The 19,938-nt window shown below is 38.4% G+C and overlaps 1 protein-coding gene across 1 annotated transcript in view; it reads right to left on the bottom strand.

The window, feature by feature from the left end:
- ARHGAP18 (Rho GTPase activating protein 18) overlaps positions 1 to 19,938 on the bottom strand; it is a 137,802-nt gene that overhangs the window by 23,602 nt on the left and 94,262 nt on the right. Inside the window, exons 4-8 of the mRNA XM_042445642.1 lie at positions 18,783 to 18,843; positions 10,794 to 10,954; positions 6,794 to 6,959; positions 4,027 to 4,118; positions 1,044 to 1,121 (exon numbers count right to left, since the gene is read on the bottom strand). Coding sequence (XP_042301576.1) covers positions 1,044 to 1,121; positions 4,027 to 4,118; positions 6,794 to 6,959; positions 10,794 to 10,954; positions 18,783 to 18,843 — 558 coding nt within the window. The remainder of the gene's footprint in view (positions 1 to 1,043; positions 1,122 to 4,026; positions 4,119 to 6,793; positions 6,960 to 10,793; positions 10,955 to 18,782; positions 18,844 to 19,938) is intronic.

Here is a 19,938-nt window from a genome sequence, read left to right as displayed (position 1 = left end):
TTATAGATATGTAAATATCAAATATAAACTGTAAATTGTATGAATATAACTCGGATCTTTTGAAATTGATGATATTAGTTTTTTGCTTCTTTTTATGAACCTTAACCTTTAGGAATTTTTATTCTGTCTCTTATGAATAGGTACAGTATAGGAAACCAGGAAGTGATTAAGATGATTTAATGAAATCTTACAAGACAGATATTTGTTAAATGTTAAATGTATATGTATGTGTATTAATAATAATAGATAATAGAATTTATTTATACCCCACCCAATCACTAGGAATCCAGGCAGCTTACAACAGTAGGGAAATACAAAGCAATAGCAATAAATAATAACAATATACATAAGATAATTAAAAAATGTAACATAGCAATACATAGCAAAAAACATAATAACAACAACAATAACAGTAATATTGTAGCAATTCAATAATGACAAAAGCCTAACACTGATTATTACATTCAAATCAATAATTATCAAAAAGAATTCCCCATTTCCAACCCCTCATTGGAAAAAATAACAAGCAGATGCCAATAAACAATGAAACAATAAAAGAAATACAGCACAAGTTACAACATTACCGTCAAGGAATTACAATAAAAGATTACAATCTAACACCCTGAAAAAGGGGGAGACTAAAAACTAGCAACAAGATAATGTTCTATTGTATTGTCCTATATGTACAAAGTATCTGCTTTATGTTACTGTGATTGAAGTTTGACTATGTTGATAATATTTGTAATTTTCTAAATGTTTCAATAAAAAAAGCTAACAGTTGTGAACAACTTAGATCATGACATATAGTACATTTTAACACACAAGAATCTAGACCACGGTTCCAGTTCTGCCATGGGCTTCTTACTCTCCCTCTCAGCTTGAACAAGCAGCTGTTCATTGTCCAGGGAGTACTTTATAATGCTTGTGTCCTAGATATGCTTACAAGATTTCTGTGTTTGACCTGACACTGAACACAAGCCATCAAATGTGATGGGATTACAATATATCCTGTACAATCTTCTAAGAGTTAAATGTTATTTTACCTTCACTCTTGCAGCAACACCAGGTATTCGAAGAAGTCCTTCTGTTTCCAGTTTTCCCTCTTCTATCTGGGAAATGAGCTGTAAATTAAAACAGAAGGCACCTCAGGATCACTGGCTGTTACTAAAACACTGGCACATATATGAGTGAAAAACTGGTACTACTGTAACCATGGAAATATACAAGCTTTACACAAAGAAGGCTGCCTGTAGCTAAACCTTTTTATATAAAAAGGTGAGGACTTGCAGCCCTTCAGATATGAATGTACTCCAGTTCCCATCAGCCTCAACCAATGTTGATGAAAGAAAGCAAGTTTAGTTCATCTGCCTCTGGAAGACTAGAGGATCCACGCTTTTGCTGTAATTTGATGCACCCAAGAATGTCTTGATCCTGGTCATGGTTGTAAAATACTACTTATTTGAAAGGGTTAGTGGCTATTTCACATAGCATCTGGTCTACACATGACAGGAAATGGGCATGAGCCTTCTGCACAAATACATTCCACTCCTGAACAAAATCTTTTAGGTTAAGGGGAAAGGTTTGTATGAACCACAGGAGAAATCTATATGTGTAGAGCTGCACTTGCATAGATATTTATGTTCAGTGGCGAGTGCATGCAATTTACTAATATAGCCCACCCACCCCCCAAAAAAAACATTTCATGACACTGGAGCACAAAATGAGCTGGCTCTTATGGTCAGTCAAGAAAAACTTCACTCCAACATGTGCCTTCATATTTATATTACATCCATATTATACCTGAGTTTTCACACCAGGTAAGAATGACAGGTAAGAGGATTGTCTAATTCATATTATTTATCTGCACTCTATGTTTTACAAGAACCTACAGCGTATAGTAAGTACTATTTACTGCCAGTCAAAGCCAGTTCATAGGCTTTTTTTTTTGCCCAAGCCCCGTTGCACACCAAGTGGATCACACACACTCGGCACAGTGGGATAATGTGGCGAGGCTCATCATGTCTCATTACTTTTTTCAGATGCCAGCACAATGGATCTTTTAAATCCCACAGCTCGGCACCAATATGTAACATGGTGGCGGCAAGACTCTCACTCAGGATCAGGATCTTATGGTTATTCCTTCCTTATCTGATCCCACGGCTTCCAATGTGTGACGACTTGGCAACTATCTCACCACTATCTGAAGTGTCTTAAATAATAAAAAGCCTTTTTCTTTTTGCTAGCGTTTTATTTATGTTTGGTAGCATGGATAATGTTATCTGTAAGCACACTTCAGGCAACTACTTGTTGAAACAAAGGAACAAATTTTATTTACAAGCAAGGTTGAATACATTCTTTCTTGTAGGATGTTATTCAAGCTTGATACAGTGTATAAAATGCTTCAGTAATTACAAAGTTTAACAGTTTTTTTCACTTAACTTTATAAACGTTCCCTTATAGACCTAGTTCCCACAGAACCTTTATCTAGCCTCGGTATCTCCTAACCCTTCTGGTTATCTGTTACACCAACAACCACTTTAATTAAACGTCCCCAGTTTCCTAATACTGATTTTGTCTGTTCTCCAGATGACTTAATAATCTCCCTGCCTCCTAGCAATCTATATATCCTGCAGAATATTAACATACTGTATACACTTTAACTCCAGACTCCCTTAGTCCTTAACTTAAGTAACTAAACCCTGCTAACTGCACTTCTCAGCAGTTGCTTCAGCCTCCTAGGCAGCTATCCCCTCAGGGTACAATGACACATTCTTTAACACTGGACCTCTCTGTCCCTTTTATACCCAGTTCCCGGTTCTGAGAGTCTGAATCGCATTCAGGCTGAACCCCTTTTTCCCCAACTGCAACCTCTGGCAATCTTAAAAGCACTCCCCTGCTTCCACAGGCTTGACACATTTCCCCAACACATGGCTCCACCTCTCTATTTATACCCACTCCTGAGCAGTCCCCACCTTTTCTAGCTTCACTCCCACTGGCTGTTCTCCACAGATGACATGGAAAGAACTGACTCAACAGGCTCTACAGATCAACTTTCCTGATGAGGGATTTTCTGATTTGAACTACAAAGTTTTGAGAATCCCAGTTGCAATGCTGCACAATTCTTCACATGAGTTGGTGGTGATGCATGACAGCCAGGAAAAGGAACTGACCTAAATCCAATTTTTAGACTCTAGTAGATCAGACCCATTTAATCAAATGAATTTACATTCAAATGTTGACAGTTGATTTAATGGGACTCTTCAAGCTGAGACTGAAAATTGATTTAGGACACTGTATAAACTGGCTTTTAAGATGCTGCAGTGGTACCAGAGTCATTTTAATGGGTCCAAAGAACGTGTGTGTATATGTGTGCTTGTGTGCCTTCAAGTTGCCTGTGGACGTGCGGCGACCCCAATTTCACAGGGTTTTCTTAGGCAAGGGATACTCAGAGGTGGTTTTGTCAGTTCCTTCCTCTGAAATATAGCCTACAGTACCTGGTATTCATTGCTGGTCACCCATATGTACTAACCAGAGCTGACCCTGCTTAGCTTCCAAGATCAGATGGGATTTGGTGCCTTTAGGGTGTTTACATGTGCCTCTTTTTAAAGAATTTGGATCAGTGGAAAAGATCTAAGAGGTTTGTTCTGTTGATGGAAGTGCCTCCAAAAGTGGCACCAATAAGGGGAATTGTTCCCATGTCACATACATCAAAAATATGCCCCAGAGGGCAGGGAAGTTGTTTGGAACACAGTTTCAGGTGGCATGGGAGAGGGGAAGGGAAGAAAGCCCTAAATTTAAACTACAGTACAAAAAATAGTTCAGAGTTCAAATCTTAACATTTTAGAAAGGTGATATAAAAATATTTTAGTAGACGAATGAATGTTATATTCTCTCAAAACAGAAATACATGCTACATGTCAGGCCCACAAAGTAATTGGACCACAGACATGCTTGCATTAAGATATGCTGAAATGAATATGAAGAAATGAAATGAATATGAAGAAATGAATTGGTCAACACACTCACTTTTTTGAAGATAAGTGGCACCCTTATGCCTGGCACCCTCTTCTGATCTTGTTCTAGCAAAACTGATAGTGGAACACCAAAAAGACCAGATTCTGTAGAAAGTAAGGGGACAAAAAACAATACTCTCATGAGATGGTGAATATGAAAACATTTTCAGAGATAGTATTTTCCACTGTGTTAAACCTACACAGGTACTAATACAGACTAAGCCTATGTCAGGGATATAGCCCTAGTTTGTGTGAATTTGTTAATTAGTACCTGTGTAGATAACCATGTGACAAATCCCACAGTGGGACCTGCTTTCAAGAAAACATGCATATGATTGCTGTAATAAGCATAATCAGAAAAGTGCACACTTGGTAATAGCAAAACCTCTTAATTTCTCCTTTTCCAGCCATAAAATAAGCAAACTTGCAAATCCTTATAGTTTGCAAGATTCATATTCTTGTATCATAGTGGGAAAAGCAACCTGAACATCTGTATTTTAGAAATGTTGCATCAGCAACAGAACAAAGCTGTCCTACTTCTATTAAAGGTAAGATGCTCAAGAGACTTGAGATGCCATAAATATGTATTGCCTATATTGCCCTACAGAAATTATGTCTTTCTTCTATTTATTATACTTCCATTTACTATTAATAAAGTACATTTCATCCCATTAAGTAACAGGATTTAACTTTTTGTGTTTTTGATTTGTTTACATTTTTGCAATCTGCTTTGCCTTTAATTGGATACTGTGTCTATTTCTAAGTTTTGTTCAACATGCAAAAACATCATTGCTCTTAAACAGCAAATCATTCATTGAAACCGAACAGGAAACTCCATGATTCAAATCTCAGCTATAAAACTCATTAGGCAGAAATAAGCAAGCCATGATTGCATCTAGCTCACATGCCTCTTCTCTAATACAGCCTTTCTTACAGTCCTACTATAAATATCATGAAGACAAAATATACAGCATACGCACAAGTGAACTAATCTATAGAAATTCTACATTTTCTTATTCACAGTGGACAGTTTCTCCTTGTGTCATGTCTACTGATTAACCTCTTCAGTTTGATCGACAGGACTGAGGAATCTCTGGAGCAGATTTGTAGGAACTGCAGCAAAGGGAATTGTACACAGAACATGTCCATTGTACGAGCAAACATCTGCATGCCTGACCGTCAACAGAACAAGGGATTTATTTAGGTTTGATAAATTATTAAACTTCTGTATCATACTTGCACAAAGTCCTAGTACCAAATTATTTCAATTGCAGACCAATCATTCTCTGTACAAATCACATGGAACAAAAATGCTGGAGTAAATGTGAAGAGGCTCAATAGCTCTAAAATACATACCTAAATCCTGCTGCTGGGCTTGATTAGAGTAAATCCATTGAATCAGTCATATTTACCTAGTGTTTACCATTCAGTAATTGATTTAGTGCATCTAGTTGGGGCTAACCAACAGAATTCTGCCCAGAAACACTACATACATGAAATGAAATGAAGCAGTGCTCTCTTAAAATAGTATCGCCTACTCAGGAAGTTCAATACACTGATTTAGTGTATACAAATGTAGGCATATGCAAATGGAAGGCAGTAGTGGAGCAAAAGTTCAAAAATTCTTATGTGTCTCGTTCAGCACTGGAACAAGTTATTTTCTTGGCTGTGGAACAAAACCTGCATTCAGAGAACTCATTTGTGCCTTGTAGTGTGTCTCTCATCACTCCCTGGCACTGCTGCTTTCAATTATTTAGCTACTGCACTATCATCTCTGCTGAACCCTGACTGCAGGTTTTGGACTAGGAAGGTATTTGATTAACTGGTAACATGTTTCAAGTCACTGTAAAGATTAAAGAGGAAGTCAGAAATAGAGGCAGCTAACAAAATGCTAACATTTCCTGTGCATTGGTGCCTATTTTTTTTTTTAAAAAAAATCAGATGAATACTTCCCACATTGTATTTAGCCTGTTTTCTCAGTTTTTTAAAAAAAATATATCATTATTCTCATTTAGCACTGGCTTTTTAATTTTTCAAAGCTGCCATGAACTTCACATTGATAGAAAACTAGTAAAAACTGCTTTTAAAAAATATGTAAAATAAAATGATCTCTGTCTGGCACATATAAGTGAGATAGTACTCACAACAGGATGATTTAAAAATATGATGGTCAAGTTTATTGAATAGGTTCATTGAAAATACACCCAACAGATTACAAGTAGTAAGTACCAACATATGACCAGAGACAAATCACACACACAAGTCACATGTATCTACTTGGAGGGCTCCCATTCATAAGATGGTCATAAGTTAAAGTCAACTTGACAGAAGTTAACAGCAAACAAAACCTACCATTCCCACTCTGTGTATTACTTGGTAAATGTCTATATAACCTAGCTTCCTTCTCTGTGCACACTGCACTCTTTTCTGCTAATTGGCATGATTTACTCAGAGCTAAGTGGTTATAAATTGCACTGACTTTAGTAGCAGAGATTTAAGCACACATAACACTCTGCAGCTGACTTCTATTGAATATAAATGCATGTCCCTTGGCTTGAACTGTACCCACCCTACAAACCTGCCTACACAGTAGTCACTGACATGGAAATATCACACGAGCCTTTATAAAGAAATGAATGAATTGTTCTTTATAGGTTTGGACTGGTACCAAGAACACTAGCAGGACAACAGTGTTTCTTTTTTTTATATGGCAGGACAGCATGTACAATGGAGAATATCCCACTACTGCTAAAACACACACACAAATAAAAGCTGCTCACCCTTTATTTTAATTTTTATTGCTTTTTGTGGCTTAAGTTCTGTTCCAAGTATATCAAAGAGAGCGGTCAGTTCAATCAGAGCCAAGGCATGGATTTTCTTCATATCCTGAGGTGCAAGGGCTCCAATCTTGGTTGTACCCGTTTTGTCTTTTGGCAGTCTGAAATTCTAAACAGAAGGTTTAAGATGACAGCACAAAGTCCTAATTTCAACATATGATAAAAAGAAAGAAAGAAAGAAAGAAAGACAGACAGACAGACAGACAGACAGACTGCACCAACTCTGGGAAATAACTGGAAATCCATTTGCAGTTTCACAAAACCTGCTGGGGGGAGTAAAGCAAACCACAGGAAGTTCTGTGTCTTGTTTTTATGAAATATCACCACTGCTGCAAACTTCAAATATTGGAAAATCACATTGGTGTATTTTGGTTTTTTACAGATGGGGACCATCAGGGTGGGCAGAGGTTCCAGGAAAACACCCTCTGTGGCCACATGTGTCCCACATATTACATTTTGACAACCTTGTATGAGCAAAGATATTAGGCATACTGCCCTCCATCCCTTCCATGGAGATAGGACACCAGGGCTTGGGAAAGTGCAGCCTATCAGTTTCAGCATTTATCACTCACAACCTGAGCTAAAACTGCCCCAAAGATGCAAAAATACACACTAATACCCTTTTATTCCACAAATGCCCTCAGAGCAGTCCTAGCAGTCACTCCTCCTTCAATCGGATCCCAGCCAAAATTCTAATCAGAGGGCTTTCACACTCTACAATTACAGCATTATTATTTCACTTTAACTGTCATTTTGGCCTCTTAAGAAATTCTGGGATTGGCAGTTTAGGGAGGATTATTTACAATTCTCAGCAGCCACCAAACTACACCAAAGTACAAAACCCAAGATTCCACAGGATGCAGCCATGGCAGTAAAATCATAGTCCTATAACTGTGAAGTGTGACAAGAGTCCCAGAAGGGAGGAAACACCACTTCCAGTAACCAGTGCGAACAGAATATATCTACATAATATGGTATTTACCTGTGCACTGTCTGATATTGTGACCTGCAGGGGGTTATAGGGAAATTCAGTTCCAAAGTCACACACTTGCTCACTTCTACTCTACACTTATGGAAAGCAATGGGGATTGCCAAGCTGATTCTGCCCTCCCATCCTCTGCAGATGGAGGGTGGCAAACTGAGGAGGAGTTTGCTTATATGTGGAGGCTCTCTGAGATTTTAAAGACATTTTAAAATCCCAGATTCTCATCTGCACACAGTGAGACTCCATTATTGTTGTCAGCTGCCCTCGAGTCGGTTCCGATTCACGACAACCCTGTCTTCCACTGCTTTGCCCAGGTCTTGCAAGTCCTTCCCATAACCCCTGATCGAGTCTATCCATCTGGTTTGTGGTCTTCCTCTCTTTCTTCTACTGTCTACCTTTCCTAGCATTATTGTTTTTTCTAGTGATCCATGCCTTCACATTATGTGGCCAAAGTACGATCGTCTCAACTATATCGTCTTTGCTTCCAAGGAGAGCCCTGCCGATCTGTTCAAGGACGCATTTGTTTGTCTTCTTGGCTGTCCATGGTATCCTAAGTAGTCTTTTCTAGCACCACATTTGAAGTGAGTTGATGTTCTTTCTGTCTGCTTCCTTCACTGTCCAGCTCCCACATCTGTACATAGTAATTGGGAATACAATGGCTTGAATGATTCTGACTTTACTGCTCAGTTGTATGTCTTTGCTCTTTAGTATCTTTTCCGGTTCTTTCATAGCTGCCCTTCCCATTCCTAGTCTTCTTCTTATTTCTTGATTGCATTCTGGTCAATGTTTGATCCTAGATATGGGAATTCTTTAACTATTTCAATTTCCTCATTGTCTATATTGAATTTGTGTTTTTCTTCACAGACTACAGCAAAGCATTTGACTGTATAGATCATGAAAAACTATGGAATGCACTTAAAGACATGGGGGTGCCACTACATCTGATAGTCCTGATGAAGAATCTGTACCAAGGGCAAGAGGCTACCATCAGAACAGAATTTGGGGAAACAGAGTGGTTCCCAACAGGCAAAGGGGTCAGGCAAGACTGCGTCCTATCACCCTACTTATTTAACTTATAGGCTGCAAACATAAGGAAAGCAGAATTAGGAACAGAAAAGGGAGGAGTTATGATAGGAGGAAGAAACATTACCAACCTAAGATATAAGGACGACATCATAATATTAACAGAAGACATTCAGAAATTGGAACAGTTAATAAGGAAGATCAAAGATGAAAGTGCAAAAGCAGGTCTGATGTTGAACATAAAGAAAACAAAAAATAATGAGTCTCCCTGGGGGGATGCAGATGGGCAGAAAGCTCCCGGTGGGTTCTTTCTATGCCACGTGCGGGACGCGATTGGTGCACTCGCATACAATGATGACGTCCACACAGCAAGGACCTGTGCCACACAGATTTCATCATAGCGTGTCCCATATGAATGGGTGTATGCAATCATGGTGCCCGCGGGATGATAGTAGGGCTGGGAATGTGTGGACGCCCAGCCCTACAGAACCCTAATTTCAGCCCCAGACTGACACAAAGTGCCAGTCTGTACAGGGCCTGTATGTGCATCTAAAAAATGGGATGGAGCTCATATGCCTTTCCCCACTCTCTTCCTCATATGTATAACTGACATGGAAGGAGAACATCTAGGAATTAATGTCATAAAAGGAGAGGGTTTTTTTTTAAAATGTTTATTTATATATTTTGGCACTACGTTTATATTTTGATCACACATTTCTGGTCTGGATTTTTTCTCACTCCCTTTCCCCCTTCCAAAATTCTGCATAATATTAAAATTGCAGCTTCACTGAGGCCTTCTAATTTATATACAGCAGTCTTCCTCCACCTGGAAGGCATCAGGCTGTGAGAGTATATAGCCAAACAGCAAACTGGAAGCTATTAAGTGCACTACAAATGTTGAGGAGACTTATACATGCTTTAAATACATTTAAGGATTAGCCTAATCTATATGAAAATGTGGTGCCTTTATGAAAGTGTATACAAGTCAAGGTCTTGATGCATGCTTTTTTAAAAAAAAGACCATCACACACAGACTGAAAACTGGACAAAAAGAACCTGATCTGATCTTAATGAGAAGTCCTTTCAGTCCCAGAGAATGATCTCAGGACTGGCATAAAAAGTCATCTGCTGAGGTGGTCAAATTACTCCCTGACTGCACTTCTTCAGTCTTCATGTACTAATAGCAGAGGCTACATTTCTCAGTACTCACCCACCCACTTCCAGTTACTGTACTTATAAAGCTAACCAGACAAATGACAGAATAAAAGTCTTAGGTTCTAACTAAATAGTTTTCCATGCATGGCTCATTGCCAGCAGTATAAAAAAAGCTCCTTGGTTGTATCAACTAGGTACCTAAGCCCCCTTCAAACAAAACTTTGAGAGGACACTTGAGGGGAAAGAAGGATTGAGGATTGTGGGGCCCCACATCACAAAATGGAGGGAGGGGAAGAGAGAGAGAGAGAGAGAGATCACAGCTCTACTGTGGATAGATCATAGGTAGAATACATTATTCAAAGTGGGCTTACATATCTGTATACATGTATAATTCACTGTATAGCTTCTCTAAGACCACTGCTCCACTGTCTACAATTAGCACAGGTCTTGATGTTCATAGATATCACTGGATCCTAGAACTCTGCATGATCAAGTTGCCAGGATTCGGTCAACATCTTTGTAGATTTACTTTCCTACTTCAGGCATCCATGCTAATACAATGATAGCAGGGAAGTATGAGAGGTGGCATGAACTATTTAGATGGGGTCAGACATGCAAATGACAGCCCTTTTATTCACATCATATCTATTTGTATGAGCAGACAAGTAACATGATGCAAAATTTGAATAAATAATTGTGTCACAGGTAATTTTACAGAGGTAGAGAGGACAACAGATGAAAACTGAAGATCTTACTGCAAGAAAAAAAAACAGCACTTACAGGAAGGAGTGTGTCATCTTCTTTGCCCTTTGACACTTTGTTTATTGGATTATCTTTGAGACTAGCTGCCTGTTCAGAAAATGATATTTCCAGATTTATGTCTGTTTCAGCTGCTGGCACATCATCCTTTGTGCTGTTGTCACCAATATGTTGGCTGTGTGCTAGATGTAAGAAAAAAGAGAAAAGGGTAAAATAACCATTAATGTTATATATGGCGTCTTCCTTTATATTTGCAGTTCAAAAAAGTAAAAAATGTACCAGCATAGAGTTTTGAACTAATCATAAAAACCAGAAGAGTTGGAAGGAACTCCAAGGGCCATTCAGTCCAATCACGTGCCATGCAGGAATGTCTAATTACTGCAAAGCATTCCTGAAAGATGGCCATCCAAATGCTGTTTTGAAACCACTAAAGACAGAGAGTTTACCATCCTTCATGGCAGTCTATTCCACAGCTGAACAGTACTGACAGTAAAGAAGTTCTTCCTAATGTTTAGGTGGAATCTCTGCTATTTTAATTTAAAACAATTGCTTTGTGTCCTAGTCTCTTGCATAGTAGAAAACAAGTGTGCTCCATATTCTACATGACATCCCTCCAAATATATAAAGGTGGTTATTGTATCACTTCTCTGTCTTTTTTTCTCCAACCTAAAGAATGGCTCAATCCAGATTTGTGGAGTTGTATTCACAGAATGTTCAACTTCATCTAAGAGGAGACAATGATGGCTGGTCTCCATTTTTCCCTGCACTCCTTATGCCCCTTGGGGATCAGATCTGAAGGACTGGAGTATCCTCCAGAACACCCTAGGAAGGGCTGTGGAGGGTGTAGGCAGAAGAGAGAGAGAGCAAAATGTTCTTTCTTGCATGGCACTTTATGGTTCTATACTAACTCACACCCCTCTTAAACTTGAAGGGTTGAACTGAATCCAACCCAATAAGCAGAGTTAATAGTAATGAGGCAAAATTTTATTCTGGTTTACACTGATCCATCACATACATTTTCCCTTTAAAAAAAAATAAATGTTATAGTTCTTTTGAAGTTGTTTATCATGACCTTTCTCGATTCCCCTCCTCTGTAGCACAAAAGACTCACTGAACGTCTAGGTATCAGCAACTGAAGGTAGTGGAACAGAGGCTATTGGTAGGAGGTTCTTCTTTGAAGATATTCACCACTGCCCTATACTGAGAATACCCTTCAGTGAAAGATTAGCAATTCAAATTACAGGTCAGGTATTTAATTTTCTTTCTGCTGAGCTATTTTAACACTTGCAGTGAGCTCTTGTTGTTATTGTCAAATATGCTATACTTCACCTCTGTTCTGAAATTATAAGAATTATTACCCCTGCTACATGTGACTACTCAGACCTCATACATTAAAAGGGTATGTTTGTTTTAAAATATTACTGTATAAGTCTAGAAATTTTAGTCACAAAACTGGCCTCAAAAAAACTAGGTCGACTTAACCATGGGTCAATCTAAATACTGTATCTTAACTCTTATCAGAAAAGGAACTGTCCTCTTCTCTGAGTAAAGTGGCAGAAAAGAAAAGCTTAGTCCGTCCCAAGACCACCTAAAAGAAGCACTGACTACCTCTCTCCCTCGTCCATCCAGCCTTTTAGGTGTGCACAAACAGTTATGCCTGCAAAATTTTTATAAGTTCTTTGGTATCATTTTCCTTTGCTTTGTCCTTTACATTTTTTGTTATTCATCCCTAAGTTTTACCTTCGTCTTATCCATGGGTCATATAAAAATCCATAATTTTGGCTCCTAAATCTGCCCTCAACTTATACATGAAGTCGTGCCAGACATTTAAATTTTCAAAGATATACACCCAACACAAAACATATGTGATTCTCTCTAATTTGGTATAGCATTGTTGTGGTTGTTGTGTGCCTTCAAGTTGTTTCTGACTTATGGCAACCCTAAGACAAACCTGCTATGGGGTTTTCTGGGACTGAATTTATGTGAGTCATTAAAGGTCACCCAGTGGGCTTCCATGGCTGAGCAGGGAATTGACTCCTGGTCTCCAGAATTATAGTCCAATGCTTAAACCACTATACCATGTTGGTTTTCATAGCAGTGGTGTACCATGCATAAAAATTAACCATACCTTTATTACACAGCTGTAAGGCATTTCACCTTAGCAATAGCAATAGCAACTACATTTCTATACCACTTACCGATGTACTAAGCAGTTTACAAAATGTAAGGTAAATTGTCCCCAATAAGTTGGATATTCATTTTAGTGACCTACGGAAGGATGCCAGGCTGAGTTATCCCAGAGCCCCTGGCTGATACTGAACTCACAACCTTGTGGTTTGTGAGTGAGTGGCTGCAGTACAGGCATATAACTGCTGTGCCACCAGGGCTCCTTCCTTACATACTAGGTTGGGCAATGCACTACCAGATGTTTTTAGTCTACAGATCCCCTCAGCCAATGTAACTAGTGATAAGGGATTATGGGAACTCTAGTCCAAAAGGACCTGGAGAGCCACAATTGCCCACGATTTCTCTGTTCAAAGATCTGCCACCCAGGAATTGGGTAAATTATTTGCCATGCATGGCGCTACACTCCCCCGGAGGTAGCAGATGTATAACTTGGAAGTAATACTCTTAGACCCATCTTTGTCACTGGAGGCCCAAGTGGAGTCCATGGCCAACCTGAGCCCTTCCTGGACAGGGATAACTTAGCCACAGTAGTACATGCACTGGTAGCTTTCCAATTAGACTATTGCAATGTATACTATGTGGGGATGCCCTTGAAGACAACTGGGAAGCTTAATCTAATAGAGCAACGTGCAGCAGCTAGACTGCTGACCAGAACACTATAAAGAAACCTTGTGAAACTTTTTTTTTAAAGGAATTATATTGGCCACCAATATGTTTCCAGTCTGAATTCAAGATGCAGGTAATGACATTGACATTAAAAGCATTCTCTGCTGTGGCATCCCAGTTTTGGAATGCCCACCTCTTAAGAGTCCTGATTGGCACCAATGCTGCTGCCATTCTGGTGCGAAGCAAAAGCATGGATATTTATTAAAGTGTTTGAGACTTGATTTCATCCACATTTGCACAAGTGGTTTTAAATTGTTTTAACTGTTTTTAAACTGTGCATGTGAAGTAATAATTGTTTGACATACATTAAATCATTCAATTATTCTTATTATTTTAACTTGCTTTAAACCACTCATTTTACTGTAAGCTCTCCTAAGATCATTGCATATAGGGTGAGACAGAAATGTTTTAATAAATAAAATAAAATACATTCACTAAGAATATTCCAGTGACATGTCTATGCAAGTGCATCATCAACAAAGAAGAATGTTGTAAAGTTGATTACTTTCCACAATCCTTCCTTGTTTCATCATGAAACAAAACTGTGCTTCCTTTCCCAATTGTAATTTGACTGCCCTTTCTATTCTGCAGAGAGAGGGAGGACTAGATGGAACTTCTGTAGATGAAGGTTGGGTCTTTACCAGCTTGCTGCCTGTTGCCACTTAAACTTTGCAACCTCTCTCACCTCTGTGTCACTGTGGGATTCTTGGAACTCTAATAACAAATTTGTGCCTTTGCAGAACTGAGACTCAATCTAGTAGATTTGAGGAAGATGCCCAATTGATCTTTACCATCTCCTAGGGCTAGAGGATATGAGCTAGACTGTCTTACTGGAATAGGACCTGCAGACAATGTTTTATAGTACTTCCTTTCCTTTCTGGAAGTGTGAACCCAGAAGATGAAGCTGAGGGATTTCTGTTCAACTCTTTGGCCATCAGCCCACAGAGTCCTTCAGGGTTTCATCTTTTCCCCATGTTATTTACAATAAACAATAAATTGCTAGGAGAGGTTTTCTCATGGTTTGGGCCCTAATGTTACCAGTATGCTGATGATGCTTAACTCTTTTCTTCCTTTCCACCTAATTCTAAGGAGGCTGCTTCAATTCAAAGCCAATGTCTTGTCAGTAATGGATTGCCTGACTATGGACTGTTTTTAACTTCAGTCTTTTATCTGAATGTGGACTAATAGCACTCTGTTAAGATTTTAAAGGATTAAGTTTTCTTCATGTTATGTATTTATTTATTAGGTCACAGTCCTAATGATGAAATACATTTCCAACTTTACTGAAATCCTTTCGGCCACTTGAAGGATATTTGATGTCTTTGAAACAACAGGCAATGCCTATTGCCATTAGAAAACAGAACAGAACAAAAATCCACCATGCTCTGTTAAAATAGCATTGATTATTCTTGAAGAGTCCCTGGCACAGCCAAGAACAGGTGCTACATTTGTACAGAGATAAGCCTGAACAATTCAGTACACAGAACACGTTTCTATCTTGTTCTGATCCTGGAGCAAAACCCCACATGGCAGTATGGCTGCCAAAGTTGTGGCCTATCAGAATTCATGCAGACTGTCTTAGCTGTGCCCTTTTCATTCAGTGCTGTGGAGTGTTAGCATATGAAAACGGCCTTTCAGAATTTCCCATTTCTGAAAGGCTCATAAAAAGGCACTGGAAAAGAAGAACCAGATGTTATGAAAATCTTAAATAAATGCTTGGTAATTTTCCAGGCTAGGATGCTGCAGAAGAGTTTATTGGCATAAGCCCCAGGCTTTTCAATCTTCCTCTCCGCCTTCTGCTGACCCAGCACTTTGGCAGTTCTCCCATCTTTGAAACTGTTCTTACTAATGAGTGGCTGCCTCGTGGCTTCAGTGAGAGGCAAAAAAGCATATTAATGCTCCTGGGAGCACATATTATTTAGCTGATGGTTATCTTTGGACTACATACAATTTGGGACTTACAGTTATGTTGAGCTTAGCATTTGCAATGTATTTATTTATTAATGGAATGTTTTACTTTTGGATGTAGGATTGTCACTGCTCTTGAAAGAGTGTTCTTTTTTCCTCTCTCTCTCTCTCTCTCTTTTTTTTTTTTTTTTTTTTTTTGGCCAAATATAGTAACACTCCTTCCGTCCTTCCTTCCTTCTTTCCTTTCTTCTCTTGGTATTTTTTAAAAGTCAAGTATATTCGCATTTCTGGCTACAGTACACGGATCACTGTTTTTAATTAGTCATTTTCCATCTTACTGTGTTTCCTTATTCTATTTTAAGTTTTCCTTGTTTGAGACTTGGACTGCACCATAAAACACACTTGGTTGCTTCTGTATATGTCAAAACATAAGGAGGTTACCAAGTTATTATACTCATATCTTAGGTACATATCCAAGGTACATGAGGGGATCTGTTTCCCTTCAAACAGGCATTCCCAACCTGGGGTGCCCTTGAATGAAAAGTCACAAGTCATCACTTTTTTCTGAATAAATCAGAACCTAATTGCTCAGTTTAGATTTGGATTTTATGTGTTGTTAAAAGCTTCTCTCTCTCTCTCTCTCTTTCTTTCTTTCTTTCTTTTTTTTTTTTTTTTTACAGTTCAGTTTGTTCACCTGTAGTAGTGTTATGTGGTTCAATTTTTGGTTCAAAAATTAGAAATTAAGACTTCTTCATCTTCAAATGTGGTATTATTTTTGTAGGGGATGCAAACATTAATCAAACATTTTCTAGCAGTGTGGGGCATGGAAAAGGTTGAGAACCACTAGCTTAGGAAGATAAAACTCTTTTAGAAATTTTGGGTTCTATCCAGCATCACCTCCACTTACACAATGCTACTTAATCTTTCTCTCTTTCCCTGCACCCCAAGATTTGTCCTAAAGGGTCCCCCAACCTTCAGGAAGGCATATATGAAACTGTAATGATAAAGGACACTAGTGTCAGAGACACCATTAGATAGAACCTGTGATGTTCAATTACCAGTAACTAGAGTTATCTTAATCCCATGACTGAATTTCACAGAGATGGACAAACAGCCAAGTAAAAGGGGACCCATTAATTCATTTCAGCTGTTTTTTTATAGCTAAGGACCAGAAGAACTGTTTAAAAGCTCACATGTATTGCCAAAACATGATTTGTGGCTATCTCCCTTTGGATGCTCCAGTTCATTCACCTGCTTCCTAGTTTGCAGCAGACCAGATTCACCACAGATATGGTTTTTCACACCACAGATACATGGTTGCATGAGTCAGCCTCACAAGCTCTTTCTTTGTTCTGTATGCTCCAGATCATTCACTTGTTTCCTAGTTTAAGAATACCCAAACTACACACCATGATGAACAAACTTCTGAAGACTATATACTGTAAAACAGCCTTACAAAACATGATGCCTACCAGATATATTGTGCTAAATCTCCATATATCCTATCTACTTTGCTAATGGTCAGGATCAACAGGTGCCACAACCCAAAACATCTGAAGGGCAGCAGAAAGCTAGAGAAGGACTCTGTAAAGTTTTATCTCAGAAAAAAAAATCAAGGAATTTTACATTCCTATCCTCCTCATTATAAAAACAGTGTTTAACAGTGTTGGATGAACTGTCTAAGCTGTTGATGTCCTCAAATCCTTCAACCTGTTCTTCTGATCCAATTCCCTCTCATTTCCTAATCACTCGTGATCCTGCTATACTGCCCTCTATTCTTCAAATCATCAATCTTTCTCTCTCTACTGGTTTATTTCCTTTTATGTTTAAATATGCTTTAGTTTCTCCCATTCTCAAGAAGACCTCACTCAATCCATTTTCTTTTTCCAACTATCGCCTGATTTCTTTACTGCCTTTTCTCTCTAAGGTTTTAGAATGTGCTGTTTATGCTCGCTGTCTTGAGTTTCTTTCTATCAATTCTGTCATGGATCCTTTTCCATCTGGCTTTCATCTGTTGCACTCTTCTTTTGATAGCCAAAAGCTCCATATTCAGTTCTTATTCTTGATTTTTTCAGTTTTTGACATAGTTGATCATGGTCTCTTGACAGATTTGCTTCAGGATCTAGGATTTACTGATCTAGTTCTTAATTGGTTTAGATCATATCTTTTGAATCGGTCATTTGCTGTGCTAGCCAGATGTCAGGCATCTACTTCTGTTTGCCTGCCGGTTGGAGTCCCTCAAGGCTCTGTCCTGGGTCCATTGTTATTCTCTTTATACATTTTATCTTTAGATAATCTTATCAATTCATATGGTTTTCAATATCATCTTTATGCTGATGATACCCAGCTATACTTTTCCACTCCAGAACTCTCTCCGGATACTGAACAGCGTGTTTCATCATGTCTTTCACCTATTTCAACATAGATGCTACACCAACGCTTAAATCTTAGCATGGCAAAGACTCATTTCTACTTCAAAATACACTTTTTCAACCACAGTCAATAATGTTTCTATCCATCCTGTGAATGAAGCATGTAGCCTTGGCTTAATTTTTAATTCCTCTTTATCGTTTGTCCCCCAGGTCCAGGCTACAGCCAATTAATGCCAATTTTTCCTTTATAAAATATTGCTAAAATCAGACCTTTTCTTTCAGTTTCTTCTGCTAAGATTTTGGTTCATGCCCTGGTTATCTCTCACCTTGACTACTGCAACATTCTATTTACAGGGCTTCCTTTGTCCCATCTTAATCCTTTGGTTTCCATTCAACACTATGCTGCTAGGATTATCTTTTTGGCTCACCGTTTTGATCACATCATTCCATTTCTGACATCTCTGCCCTGGATGCCCATCCCTCACAGGACCTGGTATGAGACTGAAAGAAAGAGACTGAAAGAAAGAAGTTGGTAGCATGAGCTTTCGTAGACTTGAACCTACTTCCTCAAACACATATTAACATGTTTCTGAGGAAGCAGGCTCAAGTGTATGAAAGCTCATGCTACCAACTTCTTTCTTTCAGATTTATTTCAGTATCAGTTTCATGGATTACAATCCACTTCCTCAGATGAGAAAAAGGATCTTCTCTTCTTCTTCTCCCCCCCCCCAAACCTTTTTACAATAATTTGAGGATTACAGACCTTATTTTATTCTATTTGTGTAAAATATTTTTTTCAGGTGAACCTGTTCTACAACATATTTTGTAAAGACAGTTCAAAGTAATAAAACAATACAAAAAACTTGTTCCGTTTTACCCTCTTTTGCTTCCTCTTTTGTTTCGCTTGTCCTTACAGACTCGAATTTGCTGTCAGTTTCCTAAAATGCAGAAAATAAATGCAGGGGGGAAAATTAATCAAAAACCTAAGATTATCATAGGTAAATTGTTTTACTGATTTTAGTGCTGACATTCAAAAGTTTCTATGGCTTAATGAAGTCCTGTAACTAAATCAACATTGTTCGTTGTCAACACAATGTTGGTGTTTTTTTAGAGGTAACTGATCCACCTAGAAGTAAGAGTCCTCAAAACCATAACAAAACTCAGACTAATATAGCAATTGCTCCTAGGTATTTGTGTGTATCATGGATGAGAATCAAGCGGCCCCCAGATGTTTGTTGACCTTTAACTCCCCAGCATCCTAAACTAGCATAACCAATAATGAGGAATGAAAAGAGCTGCAGTTCAATAACATCTAGATTACTGCATACCCCAAACCGGTGTATACAATAAAGGCTGCTATCAGACTGCAGAATTAATGCAGTTTGACACGACTTTAACTGTCATAGCTCCATGTTATGGAATTCTGGGATTTGTAATATATTGTGGCACCAGAGCTCTTGGACAGAGAAGGCTAAATGTTTCACAAAATTACAAATCCCAGAATTCCATATCATTAAGCCACAGTAGTTAAGATGGTGTCAAACTGCATTAATTGTGTAGTATAGATGCAGCCAGAGTCAATATATACGGTACTCATAACATCCTTTGAATATGTATAGAACAATCCCTAAATTTAGTTTTAAATCATGCATAAGCTATGTTGTTATATCAACTCTATCTTAATAGGCAGCATTGATTATTAAAAAGTACAAGGAGATTTATTCCTTCATTACTCCCTAACTGATGTCAGTTCATTCTAGTGGCGCAAGGTATTATTTGAGAATAAACAAAAGTAATTCCACAGAGAATCAAGGCATGTTCTATGCTTCAATCAATGCAGTTGTTGAACAACAAGCAGCTGATACAACTAATTTTGTGATATCTATTTCAAATCATTACACCAATGAAATCTGCAGCAAAGTGAATGTGAAGAAGCTGCTTTACTAACAGGATTCCCCAGAGAAAAAAATGCAACCAAGCTCTGACTTCACTCCAGTGTTAGAAAATAAAAACAGGTCATATTAAATCTGTAA

The sequence above is a fragment of the Sceloporus undulatus genome, chromosome 1 (genome assembly GCF_019175285.1).
Source record: "Sceloporus undulatus isolate JIND9_A2432 ecotype Alabama chromosome 1, SceUnd_v1.1, whole genome shotgun sequence".
NCBI classification, from domain to species: Eukaryota; Metazoa; Chordata; class Lepidosauria; order Squamata; family Phrynosomatidae; genus Sceloporus; species Sceloporus undulatus.
This window is presented reverse-complemented; position numbering and strand designations above follow the sequence as displayed.